The following is a 21851-nucleotide window of genomic DNA, read 5'->3' as shown; positions in this document are numbered from 1 at the left end:
TTTTCTAATCAATAAACTACTTCTCTGGTACGAAAAGGTGTAATCCATTAAAAACGACAAGTAATCCACGTTCTGCGTACCAGATGATACAATCCAATCTAAACTTGAAACAAATGTGCATTTTTCTTTGAGTTTTCTATGCCAGCTGAACAAAATGGGTGTGAACTCGTGTATATGATAATAATAATAATAATAATAATATGTCAATATGTATAGAACAGGTTGAAACATTTCGACGAGCGCATATGTGCTGTTAGTCTACGGGAAGTAACTCGAATAAAAATATGTGATTAATTCAGGGAGAAAACATAATGTCCCCCTGCACGAGAGAGAGAGAGAGAGAGAGAGAGAGAGAGAATTTTTTTTTCATTCTTTCTATTTGATCGGTGATTTCCGTTTGTGTCAGAATTGTATCGAAGAATTTAACTTTATATTTTGCAGGATTAATAATGTCGTTAAGCACACTACATGAAAGTCTGTAGCGAAGCGAGTTTAGTCAGTCTTATCGAGTGTTAATAAGGACTGGAAACATTTTTAAATTTTTTTTATATAATTAACTATATAGTGACCTTGAATAAAGCAATCGACGTAATTCGTTTAATAATATGATGCGATTTTAACGCTTGTTACAAAGGTTTGGTAAATATGTGTAATTATGTATTAATATAATGACATGGAAAACGTTATTGACAGTAACCTTTATATGTATTCACCATAAGGAGATAATTTCTTAGCGTTCTTTGTGTGTTTAGCATTGCCTTACAAATGATGATAAACGGAAATAAATACATTTAGCAACCAGGTGCAGTCAATAAATTTATTTAACACTGAAAGAATGACTGAATTTAAATTAGTAGCTGAAAATTGGCAACTTTGCAGGCATACCGACTATCAGAATAATAACATCTTTTAATTTATATAATACGGGAATGTTTGATGTATCTGGAGTCTTGACCACATACTTGTATATGAAACAAACTAATGTGAACACATTGTCAACTCAGCAGCGATGCACACATACATACACACACATTATATATATATATATATATATATATATATATATATATATATATATATATATATATATATATATATATATATATATATATATATATATATATATATATGTATATATATATATAGAGAGAGAGAGAGAGAGAGAGAGAGCAATCTTTAAAAATCAAGATTTTTAAAATGCTTACTTTATACTTTCAAAACGGTCAAGGTCTTAAAAAGTTTGTTATTGGCTTGCGTTTCAAAAAGATTTGGCGATTTTCACTCTCAGATATAAGCGTTTCATGCGAGCATGTAAATATTTATAAGAAATTAATTTTGGTCGTAGAATTTCTCTTTTCGTGATCAGAATAAGACAGGTAGATATCTAGATATTGATATGACATTTTGAGCCCTTCATAGACTTCCATGCAGATATTGTGTTCCATCTTCGGTTTACACCAAAACTATTTAAGATTTTAAACATGCAAATCTATAATGTATCTTTTCTGTATCTGAGACAGCATGGTCTTAGATTTATTTTTTCTTAATACAAACTATATATTTAGACACTCTTAATCGCAGTGGGTTCAAAAGATCTCACCCAGAGACTATTATGTCTGCCTAACAACGTTGTTGCCAAAGCAAACACCTGATCTAAGGGAAACAACTCCGCCCATGCTAAGTCAATACACAATTTTCAAAATTAAATGAAAACAAGAAAACTATTTGTGATATTATTAGTGCTACTTAAGAAATATCTTCAAAAGCCTTCATATAATGTCACCAATATTGGAACAGTTTCATAAAGAAAAAGATATCGATATGGTCGAACTTCGTTGAGTTGGGTGAATAGAGTTACCTTGCCCTACTGCGTCTGCTTCCGGTTTTAACAAGTTGAAATTTGTAGTTTCTTGTTAGCAGTGAGAATTTAATTTACTAAATATTTAAAGTAAATTCTTATCACAATGGCAGACGAGAAAAACGAAAACGAAAAGCAGATGGAGGAAGTAAATGATCTGAGAATATCTCGTACTGAAAAACCAGAATACGAAATGGACTTTTCCAAGATACGAGATTGTATAGTGTACGATGCAATGGGCAACAAAATTCGTTTTGGAGATATTTATAAAAACCAAAAGACTGTAATATTCTTCGTTAGGGTATGATTTTTACGTTATTTTCATCATCAATGTATTGTAGAAGTTAGTGGATTCTTTTTAATGAACTTATCATTTTATTCAGTTGCTTTTTTTGCTTTGACATTTTGAAGATCGGTCATAGTATGTTTCATGGTTATTTAATGTGGCACTAAATCTCAGATGCTGTGTAATTAAATTTTCTCTATGGAACTTTCATTGAAACATCAACTTTAGTTTTTTACTTTGCATTTTCTAGATAATATTGGCTAAATTGTGACAGCCTTGTCTAGAAATGTATTTAATAAAGACTTGTTAAGAAGAGTTTTTAATGGTAATAAAATAAAAGTTTGATTTGAATATTAATAAGGCTTCCTGATACATGTAATATTTTACGTATATGTAGTAGCATAAAATAATATCACAACAGTGTCTAAAGTTTCAGATATATTCAACAAAGACATGTCTTACAAACTGAATCCAATAATAATAAAATGTAAAAAATGTACAGCTAATGTAGCAATCACAAGTTGAGTGTTCATTGTCAGTGACTTGTATATACAGAGGTATCTACTGTAATCCATGTTTATAGATCAGGGGAAAGGTTGAGTTAGTTTTAGTTAAATTACTTCATTCCAGTTGTTGTATACTGTGCACACATTCAGAAATTTTGGTGATTGTTGCAGTTTTATATACTGGCAAAGGGGTGGGGTGCACATTTGACTGGTTTTTATAGCTATTTTAAAGCAAATCTTATGTTTTATACACAACCTTAGGAAAGACCAAACACAATAATGACTAAATGGTGCCAGTTAAATGTAAAATTTAAAAAATATAAAAATACAGAATTGCACATAAAAATTCAAAAATAAAGCTCACAAAAGGATGTGTGTTTCTGGTTGGCAAACCATCCCTGTTCCTCACTGTTGACCCTAGCACATTCCCCCCCCCCCATTTTTAAATAAAAAAATGACCTGCCTACCCTAATTTTAAAACCATTGTAATAGGAAACACCAAATTTTTTATGTCTGATTAAGAAGTAACTTAGTTCTTAGATTTGAACACTTAAGCTGATGTATTTAATACAGAAGGCATTCTGTTCCATGCTAGATCTTGAGAATGTAAATTAAGAAATATGAATTGGCCAACGCAAATCTTAATTTTATGTCCAGGCTTGATGCATTTGATTGGTCAATTTAAGCTGGATTCTAAACTTATGAATCGTTTGTCACATATTTTTTTCTACAGCAGATCCTATCAATAAATAACTCTCATGAAATAAAAATATAATGATTGACAAAACCAGTGATACTGGTACATGTTAATATAAACAATCATCAATCCTGCCTGTTGTACACAGCAAATGGTGGACATAATAATGAAAGTAAGTACTTATGGCTAATTAAAAATATCAGCAAAGATGCTTATTTTGGGAAACTTATTAATTTTTCAAGTTAGAGATAACATTTACAGTTTGTACTTATACATTGCTTTCTCCCTGAAGTATATTACATCCATCATTTTGCCATATGGATTAAAGCTGAGTTTCTTGTTGGTGAAGAACATTGGTTTATTCAGACCAGTAAAGTCTTATGTACAATTGTCAATCAGTATAAGGGGCCCTGAGTGGCATAGTGGTCAAAAGCACTTTCCATTATGGTTCACTGCCATCTCACCTCTGTCTGTGTGGGTTTGAGTCTTGGATTCAGCCAATGTGGGTATATGAGAAAGCTTGCCAGTAGATTCTCGTGGGTCGGTGGGTCTTTCTGAGATTTTCCCAGGTTCTTCCTCCACCATTAATGCTGGCCGACATGTATAGCCTATCATGTGTTGACAAATGGTGTTAAACCCTACAGCAACAGCAACAATCAGTATAATTACCACCTGAGCCCCTCAAACCTGGAGGACACACAGTTTCAAAGGGAAAAATAATTGTTTGAATGAGAAGTAAAGATTAAAGTGTGCCCATGGGACAGGGGTCAAGATATAGATGACAAAGGGCTACAAATTGTGGGAAACGTTCTATCCCACACATAATGTGCACCACTGCAAATGTATCATTAATAAAAAATTCCAACTTCATTGGGAATGGTACCTTCTTGCTTTTTTACTTGAAACATAATAGGGTAAATTTTCTAAGATATTTACATGATCTTTAAACATAATAATATTGAGAAAATTTAAATACTTTTTCATTCATTGATTTCAGTGTTAATAAATCTATTTTTTTTTTTTTTACAGCATTTTCTAGACTTTATTGCAAAGGACTATGTAGAAGGTGAGCTAATAAAGATAAAATAAGAAATTATAAATAAATGAAAAAGTTACCTTTCATAAAAGTCACTCAGATTCATTTATCAGATTGTCCAACATTCAGAAAATGTGTAAGTAGCTTTATAGTTTCCTCCCTTTGGACTGGCTTTTAGTAAAGTCATACATTGAATGCACACCTATTGTTAGAAAAGACATTGAGTAATGGATGAAGCAATAAAAAGATCAATTATTATATTCATGCACTTACATTCTGTAATTTTGAAAATTCTTTTTTCTGTCAGCTTCATCACTGTCAGAGTTATCCCATTTGAGGTTTTGGTTTTGCTTTTGTGATTTTGCTTTGAGCTTTATGTTTATGTTTGTTCATTTGTGTATTACAGACCTTGGTGCAATCCCAATGGAATATTTACAGGTGAATATTATCATAATTGTTCTTTTTCGTTTTTCCTGTGTCATTACCGTAATGAATGAACATTTTGTTTTGATAGAAATTTATTTTGAATCCTGTATATTTACAAATTGGCTTTTATTTTTAATGATAAAATTAGTTTGTTAAAGTCCATGTTGCTTTTTATTTTTATATTGATTCTTCTCTCAGGCTCAGAAAAATATGTTTAAAATTCACTGGTAATTTTGTATTAATTGACATATACAGTACATCAGAGAAAATGAAGATTAATATATATTAGTATGCACTTAACCTACTTTCTTGCTCACAAAAATGTAAGCACAAAAATTCTTAAGATATGTGATGGGCAACTTGTGCCATATATACTTGCTTGTAAGTTTGATCCTGTTGCAAATGGCATAGATCCATATACACTTGTGCATTATGTGACAGGTAATCGGGGTATATGTTCGTTGTTCATTTGCAGTCGGACCCAACTTACATGTGAGTATACATGGTATTGGCTGTTGAGTTTATACATATGCATGACAGATGACTGTTGAACAAGTATCTAGGATTGACTGGTATGGGAAGTGCACTGTAATAATGACAATGAATTAACAAATATTTATACTTTAAAAATCCTATCCTTGCAATTTCTCAATAATTCGGTTATTTTCCATTGTAGGAAGCAAATGTGCGACTTGTTGTCATTGGTCCGGCTCCATATAAATTTATTTCAGTAAGTGAACTTTATTTCTTTTTTCAAAAGTAATATGTAATCTGTGAAAACCTTTCAGAGTTTCCTGAACAGCAGTTACTCAATAGATGGAAAGTTTAGAAAGTTCAGAACTTGAAAGAATACAGCCCCAGTCTGTTCTCCACATCACAGGCCCATGGGCAGTAGCCACCATCTTGATTTCAGATGCCATTGGCATAGGTTCAATTAATAAATACTCTCATGTCAGGAATGCATATCAAATATTTAAATAAAGTTTTCTGTGTACTTTGAGTGTTTATACCATAAGTCCACTACATATTTATAAATCTTCTTGAGAGTTTGCTGTAGGCATTTTTAAAAATCTTTATCCATTGTCTTGGGTAATTGGGTGATCCATTGTCTTGGGTAATTGGGTGATCCATAATGTTTCAAATTCCATTATAATTCAGTATTATTTGGGATTTTTACTTCAAATTAGGTATTGTTTCCTATTTATCTCTGGAATTGCTTGTGACCTTCATTTCTAAATTCATTTAGTGAACATATGGTTTGATGATTCCTTGACTAGTGCTGTACATTTATTGATTAGTGCTGTACATTCGTTAACTAGTGATGTAGTTATTTATTGACTAGTGCTGTACATTCATTGACTAGTGCTGTACATGTATTGACTAGTGCTGTACATTCATTGACTAGTGCTGTACATTTATTGACTACTGCTGTACATTCATTGACTAGTGCTGTACATTTATTTTCAGACTCACAGAAAGGGGTCACACCAGTATTATTTTCTGTCAGACTCACAGAAGGAGGTCACACACCAGTATTATCTTCTGTTGGTGTGTTCAAATAGTTGCACACAATTCTTTTTGTTTTAGTGAGTTTTAATGAGTTAGGATCACACTCCATTAATTTTATTCTTTATTAGTATTTTGTATTTTGCTGGTTTTACTGTTTTCATTGTCATCAATACACAGGTTAAGTATTGCTGATGTTAGTTATTGCTTGACCACAGGTAGAATACCATTCGTTAGTTTCTTGTCTGACTCACATTTCCATATTTTTATTCTTTATGCTGTATTGTGTTTTGTTTGTTTCACTTCTTCTCTTATCATCAGTATTCAGGTAATGCATCGTTTATTTTCATGGGGTTAATTTTCATGGCTTTGTTATAAAAGACATTTTCATTGGTACTTTAATTCATGGTTTTGCCTGTGAAAGTTTGCATATTAGTAGGTTATTCATTCATGGTTTAACCTCTACAAAAACCCAAAATAAAGGATACCTGTACACAGGAACAAAATTCTGTTGATGCAAAAGGTGGTTACTTAAATGTTTTAAAATAATACTACCACATATATGAGCGTCAAGTAAAGACTTAACAAGTTCACTACTTACAGTGTTTTTTGTCTGAGTGAATAACATCAATGGAAGTTGACACAGCCAACAACACTAAAACAATATTACCACGTCTAAGAGCACAAATAGAACACCTGTCAAGACCAATCACTTACTCTGTGGTTTCATCAGTGCTGAACTTGAAATGATGCTTCTGCCACCAAAGTGCGAAGAGGCTAACTAATTTGAAAGACATTGGAATGACTGCTTTGTTTTTGACAGCTTTATATGTGTACCAACTTCAGCCAATATACATGACAATAAATTAAAAAAAGAGTACATAGCAGAATTAAAATAACAATTCCACAGCTGGTATGCTAAATAGGCCACGGAGGCCATTACAACAAAGGAAGATCTTTATTTGTGGGCCCCTCATTAGCTCCCAGCTATGTTAGCTGGTAAGCATTGAGGTGACCCCCTTGTTGCCAAAATTTTGTAAAGGCTTTTATATGTATATGTGGCCCCAAGAGAATGGTTTAGTTTATTAAGCAAAGATTGCTATACAGTACATAAATCCCCCCTCTCTCTCTCTCTCTCTCTCTCTCTCTCATTTTCAGCTGGTGCACTGCATGTAAAACTTAGTTTTCATCAAAGATTTATATATTTCTTTCCAGGACTTTAAGAAAGAGACTGGATATCAGTATACACTTTACTGCGACCCTGACAGAGAACTGTACCAGAAGTTGGGGCTAAAGTACAAAATGGAATCTGTTTCATTAAGTGGCAAGTTATCCTGTACAAAGTAAAGTTATCCAATGACAATGTACATATCAATGTATGAAACTAATTACTTTACTTCGTCATGTACTACATTTGATTAGAGTTACTTATGCAGCACCTGATGGCGCAATCTCAGACTTGTTACATGACAAAGTTGCAGTCATTACTACAGAAATTACAGCCATACTTGAAGTTTGAAATGAGATACTTTGACACTGCTCACAAAACAAATTTCAGCACATGTTTGGATTTCCTTTCCACATCAGAAGCCTTGCCGATCTGAAATCTGACAACCTGTTAATACCCAAGATATTGCAGAAACATGATGTTCATATACAAATTGGGAAGGGTATTCTGTACTGTTGGTTGCCCAGTCACATTGCATACGACACATGTCATGTGAAAAACACATCAACACAATCATGTTTCAAGAAACACAATTTTCAGTAATCTTCAGGGTGAAAAAACCTACCACTATTCATTGTACATGTACATGTTTAAAGCATGTAGTCTGTACAAACAGTACACAGTCCTACATAGAACCTGTGTAAAACTATCATGGGGAAGGTCATATAGATGATTATCATGGAATCAGTTAAAATGTAAGGCATTGAGAGATAAACAATCACCATTTCACAGCTTACTTAATTGTTTGAGAATAGCTAGGATAATGCCATGTCAGATACTTGGAACACCAAATTTGCATAGGTAAAGTACATTAAGTGGAACAGTCCAATTCATTTAAGTAGAGTATAGTCATAGAGATGTGTGTTGAAAAACAAACATTATTACACATCACTGCCTTGAATGAGAATGTTTAAGCAATTATTATTTAAGATTATTGGCAAGCTTGTGATCAATGGCAACATGTCTTTGAAGTCTGATTAAAAACTCAAGATTTTTGGGGCATTTTGAACAATTGTATCATGCAGTCTCAAATGAGTGCCAAGATAAACACAAATGACATTTGTATTACAGTCAAACTTTCTGCCCAAATTATTGAGAGTAGCAAAGACTATATACGCACACACAAATTGCTAATGGCACAATTCAAGATGGTTTCCAAAAATTTTGGGCTAATCAATCTCATTGCCAGGGTAAAAATAAAACAACTTACATATACAGACCAAACACTTAATACAAAATATACAAAAACTCCAGACTCCTATGTGTTAGAACCACTAGGGGCAATTTACAACAAGAGATTATATTTACAATTTACAACCTGGATTATATTGGTGGTAGCCCTCATCGTTGTTGATTCTTAATACTTAGGAGATGTACTGTTATTGGATCCAGCTTTCCTCTAGAGTCGGCCTGAATTTTCCTCAGAATGGAAAATGTCCTGTTAGTGTCAATATTGGAGTGTGGCAATGTTAGTACAACTCTGCTGTGTCCACCAAGAAGTTTAAATCATTTCATGCAACAGATTTTTGACTGCCTTAAAGAACTGCTAAAGATTGGTACTGTCTGGGTCTAATGTTGTTTTAATGTCAGTAAGGTTCTTCACATGAACACAAACACATACATAAACCCTTTGGGACATAAAGCTTAATTTGCAGGTAATCAGACAGAAGGTCACAGGACAAAAAGTCACAAATACACATGGAACAGAAAATCACAGGACAAAAAGAAACCATTTGAATTATCACAGTAATGGTGGGCATGTAGGACAAAGGTCATAGGACATAAAGTCACACTCTGAGTTTTCAAAAATTTATTTAAGACATGTCAAAAAAATACATTGAAATCATTATATTCTATAACCCTTAATTATTACTATTAACGATTAGCAACTTAAGTCTTGAGGGCAAATTTATGCCACTTGAACTTTTGAGTAATCCATCCATATCAGTTATCATCTTTATTTCGGTCCAAATTATTTTTGATCATTTACAGTATAATCTATCTCAACAACTTTAAGTATCAAAGCATACCTTGTGGAGAGAAGCAGTGTTTATTGTTTTATGCTGACTGAGTTTTACATTAACCAAACCAATCAATATCCTTTACGAATTACTTCTGTTTACACATAGTATAATCCATTTGAACCAACTTTAAGCAATGAAGCCAGCCAACCATGCAGACAAAATCAGAGTGTGAAATTAGCAACCACATTGTTTTGCCATGTTTAAGCCATTTTGCAGTCATGTGATCATGGGCAGCATTACTGTAAATATACTTCACTGGAACCAGAATGTGAAGAAAAAAATATGGAAAACTAAAAATTATCAGTAATTTTGCGTATGTGGGAGATTTCATTGAGTGATGGAAGGGACCAGAGACACACCTAAAATTGGGATAAAAATCCTCCTGTGCAGGAGGTTGTTGTTGTCACATGTATGCCAGTATATATGGTGGAGAAAAAAACTGGGAAACCCCACAAAAAGAAGCACTGACCCATTAGCAGCTACTAGCAAGCTTTCTCACACACCCAGATTGGTTAAGTTCAAGACTTGAATCCATGTGGATAGAGGTGATATGTCGGCAGTCTGTAAAGGCCTGTGCCTTAGACCACTGCAACCCAGGATCCTGTGTGTGGCTGTGTTGATCTTAGTATGGGCATGAGTGTGGTGATGCTATTGGACAATGCTATAAGTCTTACAACTATTCTGAGTTTGTAAGTATAATAAAGGCTTCACAGAAAGCATGTGTTATTATCTTCTGACAGGAGCACATTTTTGTTGAGTGACACCCTGAGAAAACCATCTTTATTAATGAGTACTCACTGGTCAGTGGCAACATTTCTTTAAAACCATTTTTAGTCACTTTATAAAATGCAAAAAATGATTATTTCATTAGCTGGAATAGTAGAGAAGTGTGATTCAGTTTTGAATTCAAAATGTCAAAATGCAGCTGTTAATCAGGGAAGGGTGAGTCATCTGTGAACAGAGCTCAGCAAAATAAAAATTTCAAACTCTTGGTCAATGGAGTTTGATTTTATGAAGAGCAGTGGTAGGGGAAGCATTTTATTCTTGGCATATACACTGTACTGCAAATATCATATCAATATAGATACATGTTATCTACTATCAGGAAAAACCAAGATTTTATATTCTAACTAGTGAGTCATTGCATTTTGGACATCGCACAACAATGCAAATGCAGGAAGATGGAAGGGAAAAATTAAACAAGCTTCTCTGGAAGTTTGACCATATTTCCTTCCAGTCTCCAATGAGGAGAGACATCAGCACTAATATCTGCATGACCTCCAATCCCTAATTGAACTTCTGAGAACAGCAAAATCCCCATCTAGTTAATACTGTATTCCTCTGTCAAGTGGATTTTAAAGACAGAAACTTGATGTATATTGTTAATGTCAGTGGTTGTGATTATGTGAGTTTGGGTGCCTCTGTGTGTGTGTGTGTGTGTGTGTTTATTTTTTTTTCAAATTTGAATTTCCATTCCTTTTCTATAGCCTTTCATAAGTATAGTTTTCAGAGGTTGGCTATAACTGATGTTGTGTATTTGCTTCCAGCAAGCCGTCACGTCAAGCAGAATGTCCTGATGGGTATGATCAGAAATACTTGGAAAATCATGAGGGTACAGGAGTGGGAAGGGGATATCAAGCAGCAGGGAGGGACATTCATCCTTGGACCTGGTGAGAAGAAAATAAATAAAATGTTCTATAATGATTGATAATTTGACAATGACTGCATTGCCTCATTGATTAGTGTGCCATACTTGTTGTAAAAGGCTGTAGGTTCAAATCCTACAGTAAGATCAGCTCATGTTGACCCACCATAATGTGTCCTTGGGCAAGGAACTTGACTGATTGCCATGGCAATCAACAACATACATGTATAGCTGTTCTGTAAAACATTAAACCAAACCAAACAACCTCTACTAGGCATTAGTGAACAGTCAGGGGTTTGTACGGATCCTCAAAGGCTGAAAGTGGGCCCATTGTCCCTATTTGAATAAGCCCATATTCTTTAAATACAGTGTACAGGTGTATTTGATTATTGTGTTTAATTCTTCCTTCTCTCAGTTTATTCTTGCAAATTTTAGTCTCAGTTAAGCTTTGGTATTTTTTCAGAACATCTTCCTGGTATTCCTGGTATTAAAAAAGCAAAGAAAACTCTGATTATTAGGTCTACTGTTCTTGAACCAGGAGAGCTTATGGGATGGTCATTTGTCCATTGGCTGGCTGTCCATCAGTACAAGTTTATCACTACTCCTCCTAAACTTAAGGATTGCCATACAATTTTATACATTCATCCCATCCCATGATCTAGTTGGTCATAAATAATAATTGTGCCAGTCTGATCTCCAACATGGCAACCACAGTGGTCATCTTGAAAATTTTGCTACTGCTACTTCTAAATGTCAGAAGTCAGGTTGATGTCAGGTTCATCCTAAATGATAATGGTGCCAATCTGATGTCCAATATAACTGTGACAATGACTGTCTGGAAAATCAAGTTATCACTACTCTTAAATGATTGTAATATTGCCATGGTGTTTTCACCAGACAACTTCTTACGATGTTTAGTTGTAGATAAATCAAAATGGTGCTGCCTGCATGGCCAGTATGGTTGCAGCAGTGACCATCTTGAAAATGTTGTTATCACTATTCCTGAATGAATGATATAGTGGCCACCTTGAAAATGTGTAATTTATATTTTCAAATGTAGCTTTAACATTTTTTCAGCCATATCGCTACAATGTATGCAGTGTGGCAGTTCATAGTGATGTCTAGCACTGGGACATCATGCCATGTCAGACATATAGCATCATTTCCTGCCCAGTCACATTATCCTCAAACCAGTCCTAATACTAGGCTTTAATGCTGAGCACTAAGTGAAGCAGCTTCTAGTACAATTTTTATAAGTCTTTGTTATGACTTAGCCAGGATTTGAACCTGCAACCACCTGCATCCATGGCAGATGCTCTAACCACTAGTGCACCAGACCTTGAAAATGTCTGAATGGAAAGTCATATTGGCCTTGGAGTTTTTACCAGAAGACTTCATGTAATGTTTGGTTGCTCCTGAATGAAGATGGTACCAAGCCGATGTCCAATATGGCTACCACATTGGCCACCTTGAAAATCTTATTATCACTAATCATTGGTTGGTTGTATCAACGCAGGACTTTTTTCTGAATGACTTCTTGTGACAGGCATGTCCAACATCCTCCAGGGGACAGGCTGGAGAGCAGTTTTTAAAGCCACATAGTGTAAAATAAATATTTAAAACTACAAATCACAAACCAGATGTTGCACATGCCTGGCTTTTGATGTCTAGGTGGTCCTGAATGTAAATGCTGCTATCAGATACATTTATGGCCATCACAGTGCCTGCCAGTTTAGAACTAAAGATTACCAAACAACTTGTATACTTTTTGTTTAATTTTAATTAATTTTCTTTCACAGGACTGTTACTTCATTTATTCAAATTGCAAAACAGATTTTATCTTTCATGATTTAAGAGGCAGAAATCAGAACCATGTCATTTTGTGTTCAATATTGATACAGTACATCATGATTTTTTTTTACATTACAATGTAATGAACATAGCATTTTGAGATGTGCAGTAAATGTTGATTACACAAAAGTGGATGGCCTTTACAAGGCATCTGGATTAAAAATTATTTCAAACAGTGAATGAAGAAATCTATTCTTTGTTATTTTAGTTCAACTCCTGACACTTTTGGATAAACTGTTTTCAGGGAAGAAGAGTTTAAATATATTTGATTTAGATCAAAGAAAATTACTTGTATATCAGCTTGTAAAATGTATATAAAAAACAATATTTATCGAGAATGTACAAGTTTAATTTGTATGGGTTATCTGGTTTTGTTAATTGAAATATCAGTTACATGAATTCTAACAAAGAAACTGAATTATGCACCATTTATTTCATATTTATGCAGTTATTAGCCAATTGATGCAGTATGTACCAAAGTATGAGCATAAATGTAACAGAAACTATTAGTATTTTGTAATCTATGGTGAAATAAAGAAAAAGGGAAATAAAGAAAAAGGTTAGGGTTCAAGATCCCCGAAATGTTTCAGCAGTTTGACTTTCTGAAGAAAAAAATACCAATTGCATATTTCTCATTTAGATATGTTTTTAAAAAAATAATCCATGCTTAAATGATAAGAACTTTTAAGTGATTTGAAACTGTTTTTTTTTATCTTTACAAATTTATACCCCAGCAGGATTCTGTGTGGATGGCACATATGGTACATTTATTTTTCCATCAAGTCAAACTATGGCAGGTCCATCTGTCTGTTACATATTTCATTTATGTTGATTATTTTTTGGAGAGATTTTATTATTGATCCAAATCAAATATGGTACAAGGTCTTTATAGTAAGAAGAATTCGAGTCAACTTTGATTTTCAATATTTTCTGTCAAATTTTTACTGAGTTATGGTCCCTGTATGACATAAATTTTCCCTTGCTGATTGAATCTTTCTCAAATTGCACCATATTTAATAGGGACAAACATTTTATATAGACGCATGTATAGTTATCATTTCTTATTATAGGTGAACAGATGCACTATCATCATGTAGACAACAATCCAGTGGACCATGCCCCTATCAATGAAGTCCTACAAGCTGCAGGTGTTCAGCTAGTCAGTTTTCCTCGAGACCCCAGAGTTCAGGAAGTATGATCAACGTTAATGATGCCAAAACTGTAGCCATGTTCAGGAAGTGTGTTTAATGTACCCAAAGTACTGATGCCGTCCCTGTAACCAGAGTACAGGAAGAAATTCAGAGAATACTGTATTATATGTAAAAAAGATTACATGTACATGTTTTAAATGAGAATGATATGGCATGGATGAATAATTATAGTTCCAGAAATAATTACAGTTAACAACTAATTCCAGTGCAGATACAAAGATTTAAAGAATACCAATTTCTTTGTACGAAACTGAATAGAATAAAAATTGTAATAAATTATTTTAATGAACTGATGGTGTATGGAAGAATACAGATAACACATAATAATTAAAAGCCCCAGAATATTTCTTTAATCATGATGACATGTTATCATTATAAAGGCTTTTTGTATCAAAGTCTCAACAGCTCTGATAGAATAAAAATTCCAAAAATGTGAAAAGGGCAGTTAATTTTTCATTGGGTGGGGGGGCCACTGGAAAGGTGGTCACATTCCCCAAGCTTAAAAGAAATGCAATGACCTTAATGTTTCAGTATGATAAAGATTTAAATCGTGAAAGAGCTTCGATTTTAATGATATATTACAATAACTTTTTATCAGCTATAGCAAATTTTATAAAAATAATGTACACACATTGATCGACAGAATATTAAGATAGATCCAGAATTTTGTTATTCAAGAAAAATATGAATAGTCCATCATGCATTTTGTTAATTCATTATATGATTAAATTCATCCTCATGCATAGCCTAATGATATGGTCCTTTTATCTGTCATCTGTCATCTGTTCACAGTTATTACAACTTCTTAAAACTGCTCTTTCAATTGGCATATGACTTCACAGAGACCATTATGGCATCAAGGCCTTTAAATTTGCCCATTTAGTGCCAGTATGTCCTCTAAATATGGACACCATATTTAACATTTGAAAAACCATTAAAAACGGCATTGACCAAATTGCTTAGAAAGCATCTTGGCTTTCAGATTTGTTCAGATAATGCCAATTGACCTTCAAATACGGACACCTTTGCTAAAAATTGAAAATCCTTTCATTGTCTTCTTAAAATCGACTCAACAGGATTTTCTAAAACTTTACAGAAAGTGTGCTAATACTAAAGACCTACATGTTTGTACAAATCATATAGATCCATCATATAATATGGCCATCATTACTAACTCTTGTCTCAACAGAAGTTTTAGCAAAGTGAATGGAAAGCATCCTGGTATGAATGTTTTTCAATTTGTACAATTGACTCCAGCCCATTATCAGATATGGCATTGTTGCTTAAATAGAAATGCCTTTACATGACTTATGCAAACTTTGCTAAGAAGAATATGAGTAAATTTGATGGTAAATTTCAATGGTACTTAGAAGGGTTTTTAGATTTATATAAATGAAGCCGCTCTGCCAATAAATATGGCTACCATTTTCAAAAATAGACAAACCTTTAAACAACTTCTTTTCAAAGAGCACTCAGCAGAATTTTACCAATTTTTCATGAAAGCAGTCTGATGTATGTAAGTTTCGTATTTTGAACTAGCTCATTGTATAATTTCTGCCTGACTAGTAATTTTGTCCAACTGCCCCATCCCACCCCAGTTCCTATCTCCAGATCACAATTGTTCTTGAAGATTTATTTTCTGGAACTCTAATAATGTGAGAATCACACAAATGTGAATTGCTTTTCTTAATTTTGCATAAAGATTTGTTGTATGAATAAGTTAATTTAAAAACCCAACTCCTCTGGCATCATGTAACTAGGATTTGGCAAAGCTTCTTTGCATGACTAAATTTATAAAGCTTTGCCCAAAAAGTCTTTTTATTTTGGCAGTTTTTGAACTTGCCTTTTAATCCCAACTCACTAACTTGCACCCTTGCTTTTACTGCCATTATTGTTTTGGACCCTTTAAATGTGAGTTAGCAAGGGATATATGTAAAGTAAAACTTGTCAGTTCATGTAAAAGACATTAGACATGTTGCAACAGACTATGATCTATTCTAGTAACTGAGTTATTAACTCTGTATCTTTTGTATTTCAAGTAAATCATAGTCTTTCATGTTTGTGTTGCCTTTTTTACCAAAATATTGAATATCAACTATCACTTGAGCCACAGGTTTTATATCTGATTTTGGATGTGTGATCACCAAACCCACTGTATAGTGTATGTAATAAAGTTCCATCAAAATCAGTACTGTGATAAATTCATAAAATGCGAAACCTTACAATTCTTGGTGTAGAATCAATGCAGCACAAGTACAATTTTAGCTACTAAGCCTCAACTTTAAATTTGTTTTTGATTAATTGTTGGTTCAAATTCAGACAATCTGCTTTGATTAAATCTATGTTTTATAACATCTGACCAGTCATGTGGCTAAGGCTTCAATTTAAATTTGTGAGGTAAATTCAAACAGTTTTAACTATGAGGTTTGCATAACAAGAAGGGATCAGTGCATTGAACATTAGGAAAGAGTCTTTTAGATATATGGCAATATTTTCAAGAAGTGCGAGTATTTTGAGACACACTATTATTCTTGAATAGTTTTCTTGCCAGGCTGATTTTTATGTTCAGGCCTGACATGCTTTGGAAATTAAGTGTTGCATGAAAGAGATAGCTATAAGTAAAGGTTGAATTTTAATGGCTTAATACAAAGAATCTTTTAAAAATCCTGTGGAAAAACTTAAAGTAAATCAGTACATTCCATAATTATATTTGAAATATCAGGATCCAATCATGGGCTAAATATAATTCTTACCTGGTATTAATATTTGTATTGAAGATTATTTTTTTTATATTGGTTTTTATTGATCATTTTCTACCCTCCACTCATTACCTTACTACATTAATTTTATACCTATATACCATTGTCATATTTGTCTAATGTAATTTTTCAAGGTTTTTTTAACCTATTTTATCTGAATTTGTTGGGGTTTTCATTCCCAAAATTCTGTTTGTACGTGTTAGTTTGACTTTCATATTGATAAAAATATGTTGAATGCACATTTTTCTGTTTAATTTTAGGCAAATATGTAACTCTTCCTGCTCATCCACAGATAAATTTGTTATTATACATCTGCCTCGCCTTCGGATGCAGGGGTATAGAGTATTCCTTGAGTCAATCCATCTTTCCTTCTTAATAGGCACACAGTCATGTTAGTGCAACTAGTCCTACAGTTTTTGATGACTTGGTAAATATCGTGGACATCTCCTGTAGAAGGATATTTCAACAAATAACTTTTCTCTGTTAGAGTCATTACCCTTTTTGTCTTGTAATAGTGTATGGTACTTATAGGTTACTGCATTTGTATGGGAAAATGTGAACAAGTTTTTTGGATGGAAATACTGCATGACATTGGGATTGCATTATACCCATCTGACAAAACGAGTTCATATTTTCCCATACAAATGCAGTAACCTTTTTATTATATGCTCATTTTTTTATTCTACCTAAGCCTTAATTATGTAAGCAAAAATACACTCCACGAAACAAAGTAATTGAATTTATGCCATATTCCAAAATAAGTACACAAGCGCAGATTTATCATTACACAACAACAATATTAATGCACACATAACTCAGCCCAGATATATTTGAATTTAGTTGAGTTCTAGACATAACTTTTGAAAGAAAATGGCGTCTTGGTCTACTTAAAATTGAAATTTAGAGTCATATTGTGAATGAATGCACTTTGCAACAACTTTTCCATTTGATCTGGAATGAATATATTTTGGTATTTTTGTCGTTTCTACGATATTTTATATTTATGGACTGGATTTATCAGTGTCAATTCTACATGAAGTACAGTGGATTTCAGTGGCAATGGAGCAGCATGTTGACATCTGCATGTGTGTTTCTCTTCTGTTATTGAATGTTTGAAATCATAATGTGGGAAAAATATGAAGTCTTTCAATTGCAATTATCAAAAAGACACTATGGAATATAATGTTTATTTCATTTTGAGTGCAGTAAGGAGGATGTATTTGTACTGGGAATATAGTCGAAATTAAAGCACAATTTCGAAACATGTAATCAAACTTGAGAACCCATGACATGGCTCATGTAATTCGGATTTACAGAACTAAGAAAGTACATTTTGAGTAAATTCAGGATGTAAAACTAAGTATATTTTTTGCCATTCTTATTACCAGCTAAAGAAGACAGTTTATGCCTTTTCACTTGCATGTTATTTGTAAGGACCCTGTCTGGTGTCTATAGCTAGCCTAAATCGGAAACATTGTATCAAAAAAGCTAACATGGAATATGGCAAAGCAGCTTGTATGTAGCAGTCCACATAACATCTGCTTTAGTTCCTTCATTTGGTTTACTTCATCCACAGACAAATAAAATAAATCAAAAGTGCTGGCATCTGCGTCCATTGTTTGTTTATAATAGAAAGTAGTCCCTTTAGTCACGTGAGTTCATTATAAAGTGTGCGAGAGTGCAGTATCGTAAAATACTGAACAATTCTGACAGTGTAAAGTAAATGGAGAAAAATATGAGCATATAATAAAATGTATGATACAATGTTGGTGGATTTCTGTAAAGCTTGGTAAATATTAGCCATCAAATCAAAATATACATAATGATAAATCACTTTGCTTCTGCTTATGCTAGAGTTATTGCCCATTTTGACTGGTAGCTGGATGTAATGGATGAGATAATTTTGTGAATGCAACCAGTTTTTTTTTTTTTGGATAGATTGCCACAAAAGTTGATCACTAATATTGTCATCACTTGAATATGTGCTTTTGAAAAATCAATAAGCTCTCGTAATTTTTGTGAGAGTTATTGCCCTTTTTTATTTTGAGCTTTAATCTTGTGAACACTACTATTATCACAGTTTTCACACATATAATATCATGATTGGAATATGTGCATATTTACAAATCACTTTGCTCTAGGAATTGTTAGAGTTATTCCCCTTTATATCTTAGATCAGAATGCATTGTAGGACAGAATCTTTTGAATGCAGCTTGTATTGGAGTTTTTTTATGGATCATTGTGAAAATTTTGTATATTTTTGGGTCATCATCTGAAGATGAACATATTGATCAAGTTTTGTATTCCTGTGATTTCTTTAAGAAACATGTTTACTGGAAGCATAATACAGTATATGACAAAGTTTGTACATTTTTTAGCAGATTGCTGTGAGTCTTAGTAAACTTAAGCTCATCATCAAAAGTTATTTTACCCGTACACTTTTCAGAGGAGTCAAGCACTTTTTTCACTATAGTTTCATCTCCATCTTGGAGTTTGGACTGCATGATGCGGGGTTGGTATATTTACATGAGCAAAGTGCTCACCATTCCCAAAGTTGTTTTATTTTGATGTGTGTCTTGCACTTACTGTCCTAACATGTTCAGGTTGGATTACCTGGAAAACTTGAAGATCTTTGCACAATGAAGTTTATTTTATATCTAAAACGTATTTGTTATGAATGGAAAAAGTTGTTTGTATCCCCATGTTGGAGATAGAGGTATATGTTGATTTAATTAACTGTAAATTCACTTCTTATTAATATTTAATATATTTGGAGTTGAAAAATATTCAGAATGCACAAAATGGGTTTTAAAAAAATCTTATTTATTTTTGTCTTTAATAAGACGACTGATTTAAATGTGATTTTGCATCACCTTTAGGATCAAAATTTCTTTAGGCAGTGTGGTTCATGGAAAGACTTTATAATCATCAAGCTTGCAATTATGCATCTTGTTGACAAGTTAACAACCATGTGCCTAATAATTTTGGTGAGTAAGTGATGAAATTCCAGCATTTACAATTGATAAATATTTTGTCTGGCAACTTAACATAATATGCCATCAGATCAGGTCCATATACTGATTGCTCCTAACAAACTGCAATAGACCAGATCTGCCATCACATTATGTCATGATTCATGATGTTTATCCCAGTACAGCTGAATAAAAGGTTTGGATATTTATGCTAAGAAATCAGATTTAACAGATTACTATATATAAAAAAACAAACTATATATAGTAACAGATTACTATATAAAGTAACATACAACTATATAAGGTAACAGATTAATATATAAAGTAACAGATTACCAATTACTATATAAAATAACAGATTACCATATAAAATAACATTACTTTATAAAGTAACAGATTATGGTATAAAATAACAAATGCTATATAAAGTAACAGATTAATATACAAAATAACAAATTAATATATAAAGTAACAGATTACTATATAAAATAAACAAATTAATATATAAAGTAACAGATTACTATATAAAATAAACAAATTAATATATAAAGTAACAGATTATTATATAAATTAAACAATTACAAGATAAAGATGACCCAAATCTGCAGTTGCATAATGTTCTGGCAGATCTGGGTCTATGCAGTTTGTTAGAAGTAAATCAGTTGAACAAAGAACATGGACCCTAATCTGTGAGCACCTGATGTAATGGCAAATCAGGTCTATTTTGTTTCCAGTTGGAGCAAGTATAAAGAGTAATAGTATAATTAGTAAGGAGGCAGAATCAGAATGAGTTAGAAAAAAAAGTAATCAGTTAATAAGGAGCAAAAAGAAAAAGTGAAGTTTAAGTCTAAAATGTTTTCTTTTGCATACATACAAATACAAAGTTTTGCAGTATGAAGATGTCTCCAATGAAGTACATGATACAGAACTCCCTTATTATAATGCTGTCCATAGGAGCCATACAGTGTACCACTTTATAGTGAGACCCATGAAGTACATGATACAGAACTCCCTTACTATAATGCTGTCCATAGGAGCCATACAGTATACCGCTTTATAGTGAGACCCATGAAGCACATGATACAGAACTCCCTTACTATAATGCTGTCCATAGGAGCCATACAGTATACCACTTTATAGTGAGACCAATAAAGTGCATGATACAGTACTCCCTTGTTATAATGCTATCAGTGGGAGCCATAGAGTATATTGCTTTACAGTGATATTGCCTGAGAATTTAGCACATTATATATAGTTTTTTTAATAAAATGGGATCCATGGGCATACTTGCTTTATACAGGAATGGTGTTAAAATGAAGGGTCAAGTGAGGGAGTTTGTGTTTAGTTTCTGTATATGCTTGTTTTTCACGTGAGTTATAATTGTTAAGATTTTACGGTATAGATAGCAAATATTCCATCCAGCACCCTCAGTATTAAATGATTTTATGAGCAGTATTTTTCAGTTATTAATAATTTGTTTGTGTTAGTAGTTACATTAGGTAAAGTTTCATTTTGAAAACCTGACATGCCTAAAACTGTAACATTTGATCACCGTGTATCAAGGACCCTTACTCATACATGTTTTGATAATAAATTTGTTTACTAAAAGACAGTTTCATCTTTAAATCTATTTGCATAGTGATTGCTTGAGATAAAATACAAATCTTGTTATATTTATCAAGAAAAATGGGTACTACCCATGGTTCCTGTGAATTTTTTTTAGATTTTTCAATCTTGTATTACTATCACTTTTTTATGTATAAACACTGATATTTTACCCGAGATAAATTTTGAAGCAGAGTTAAAATAAAGTTTCTTGCTCACCTCGTAATAAGGACAGGTGAAA

At 32.9% G+C, this 21851-nt stretch overlaps 1 protein-coding gene across 1 annotated transcript; it reads left to right on the top strand.

Annotated features, from left to right (window-relative positions):
* Positions 1-1884: 1884 nt before the first annotated feature.
* On the top strand, positions 1885-21617 carry LOC149808000 (peroxiredoxin-like 2C). The gene is made up of 7 exons (XM_089972309.1): positions 1885-2159; positions 4377-4413; positions 4790-4821; positions 5486-5539; positions 7531-7643; positions 11119-11237; positions 14134-21617. The coding sequence occupies exons 1-7, from the start codon at positions 1965-1967 to the stop codon at positions 14259-14261; spliced, it is 678 nt and encodes a 225-aa protein (XP_089828435.1). The 5' UTR covers positions 1885-1964; the 3' UTR covers positions 14262-21617.
* Positions 21618-21851: the final 234 nt, after the last annotated feature.

This window comes from Sinohyriopsis cumingii, chromosome 1 (genome assembly GCF_028554795.1).
Source record: "Sinohyriopsis cumingii isolate HCF-2022 chromosome 1, ASM2855479v2, whole genome shotgun sequence".
Lineage (NCBI taxonomy): Eukaryota > Metazoa > Mollusca > Bivalvia > Unionida > Unionidae > Sinohyriopsis > Sinohyriopsis cumingii.
The sequence above is the reverse complement of the archived record's forward strand: the minus strand, read 5'-3'. Positions and strand labels throughout refer to the sequence as shown.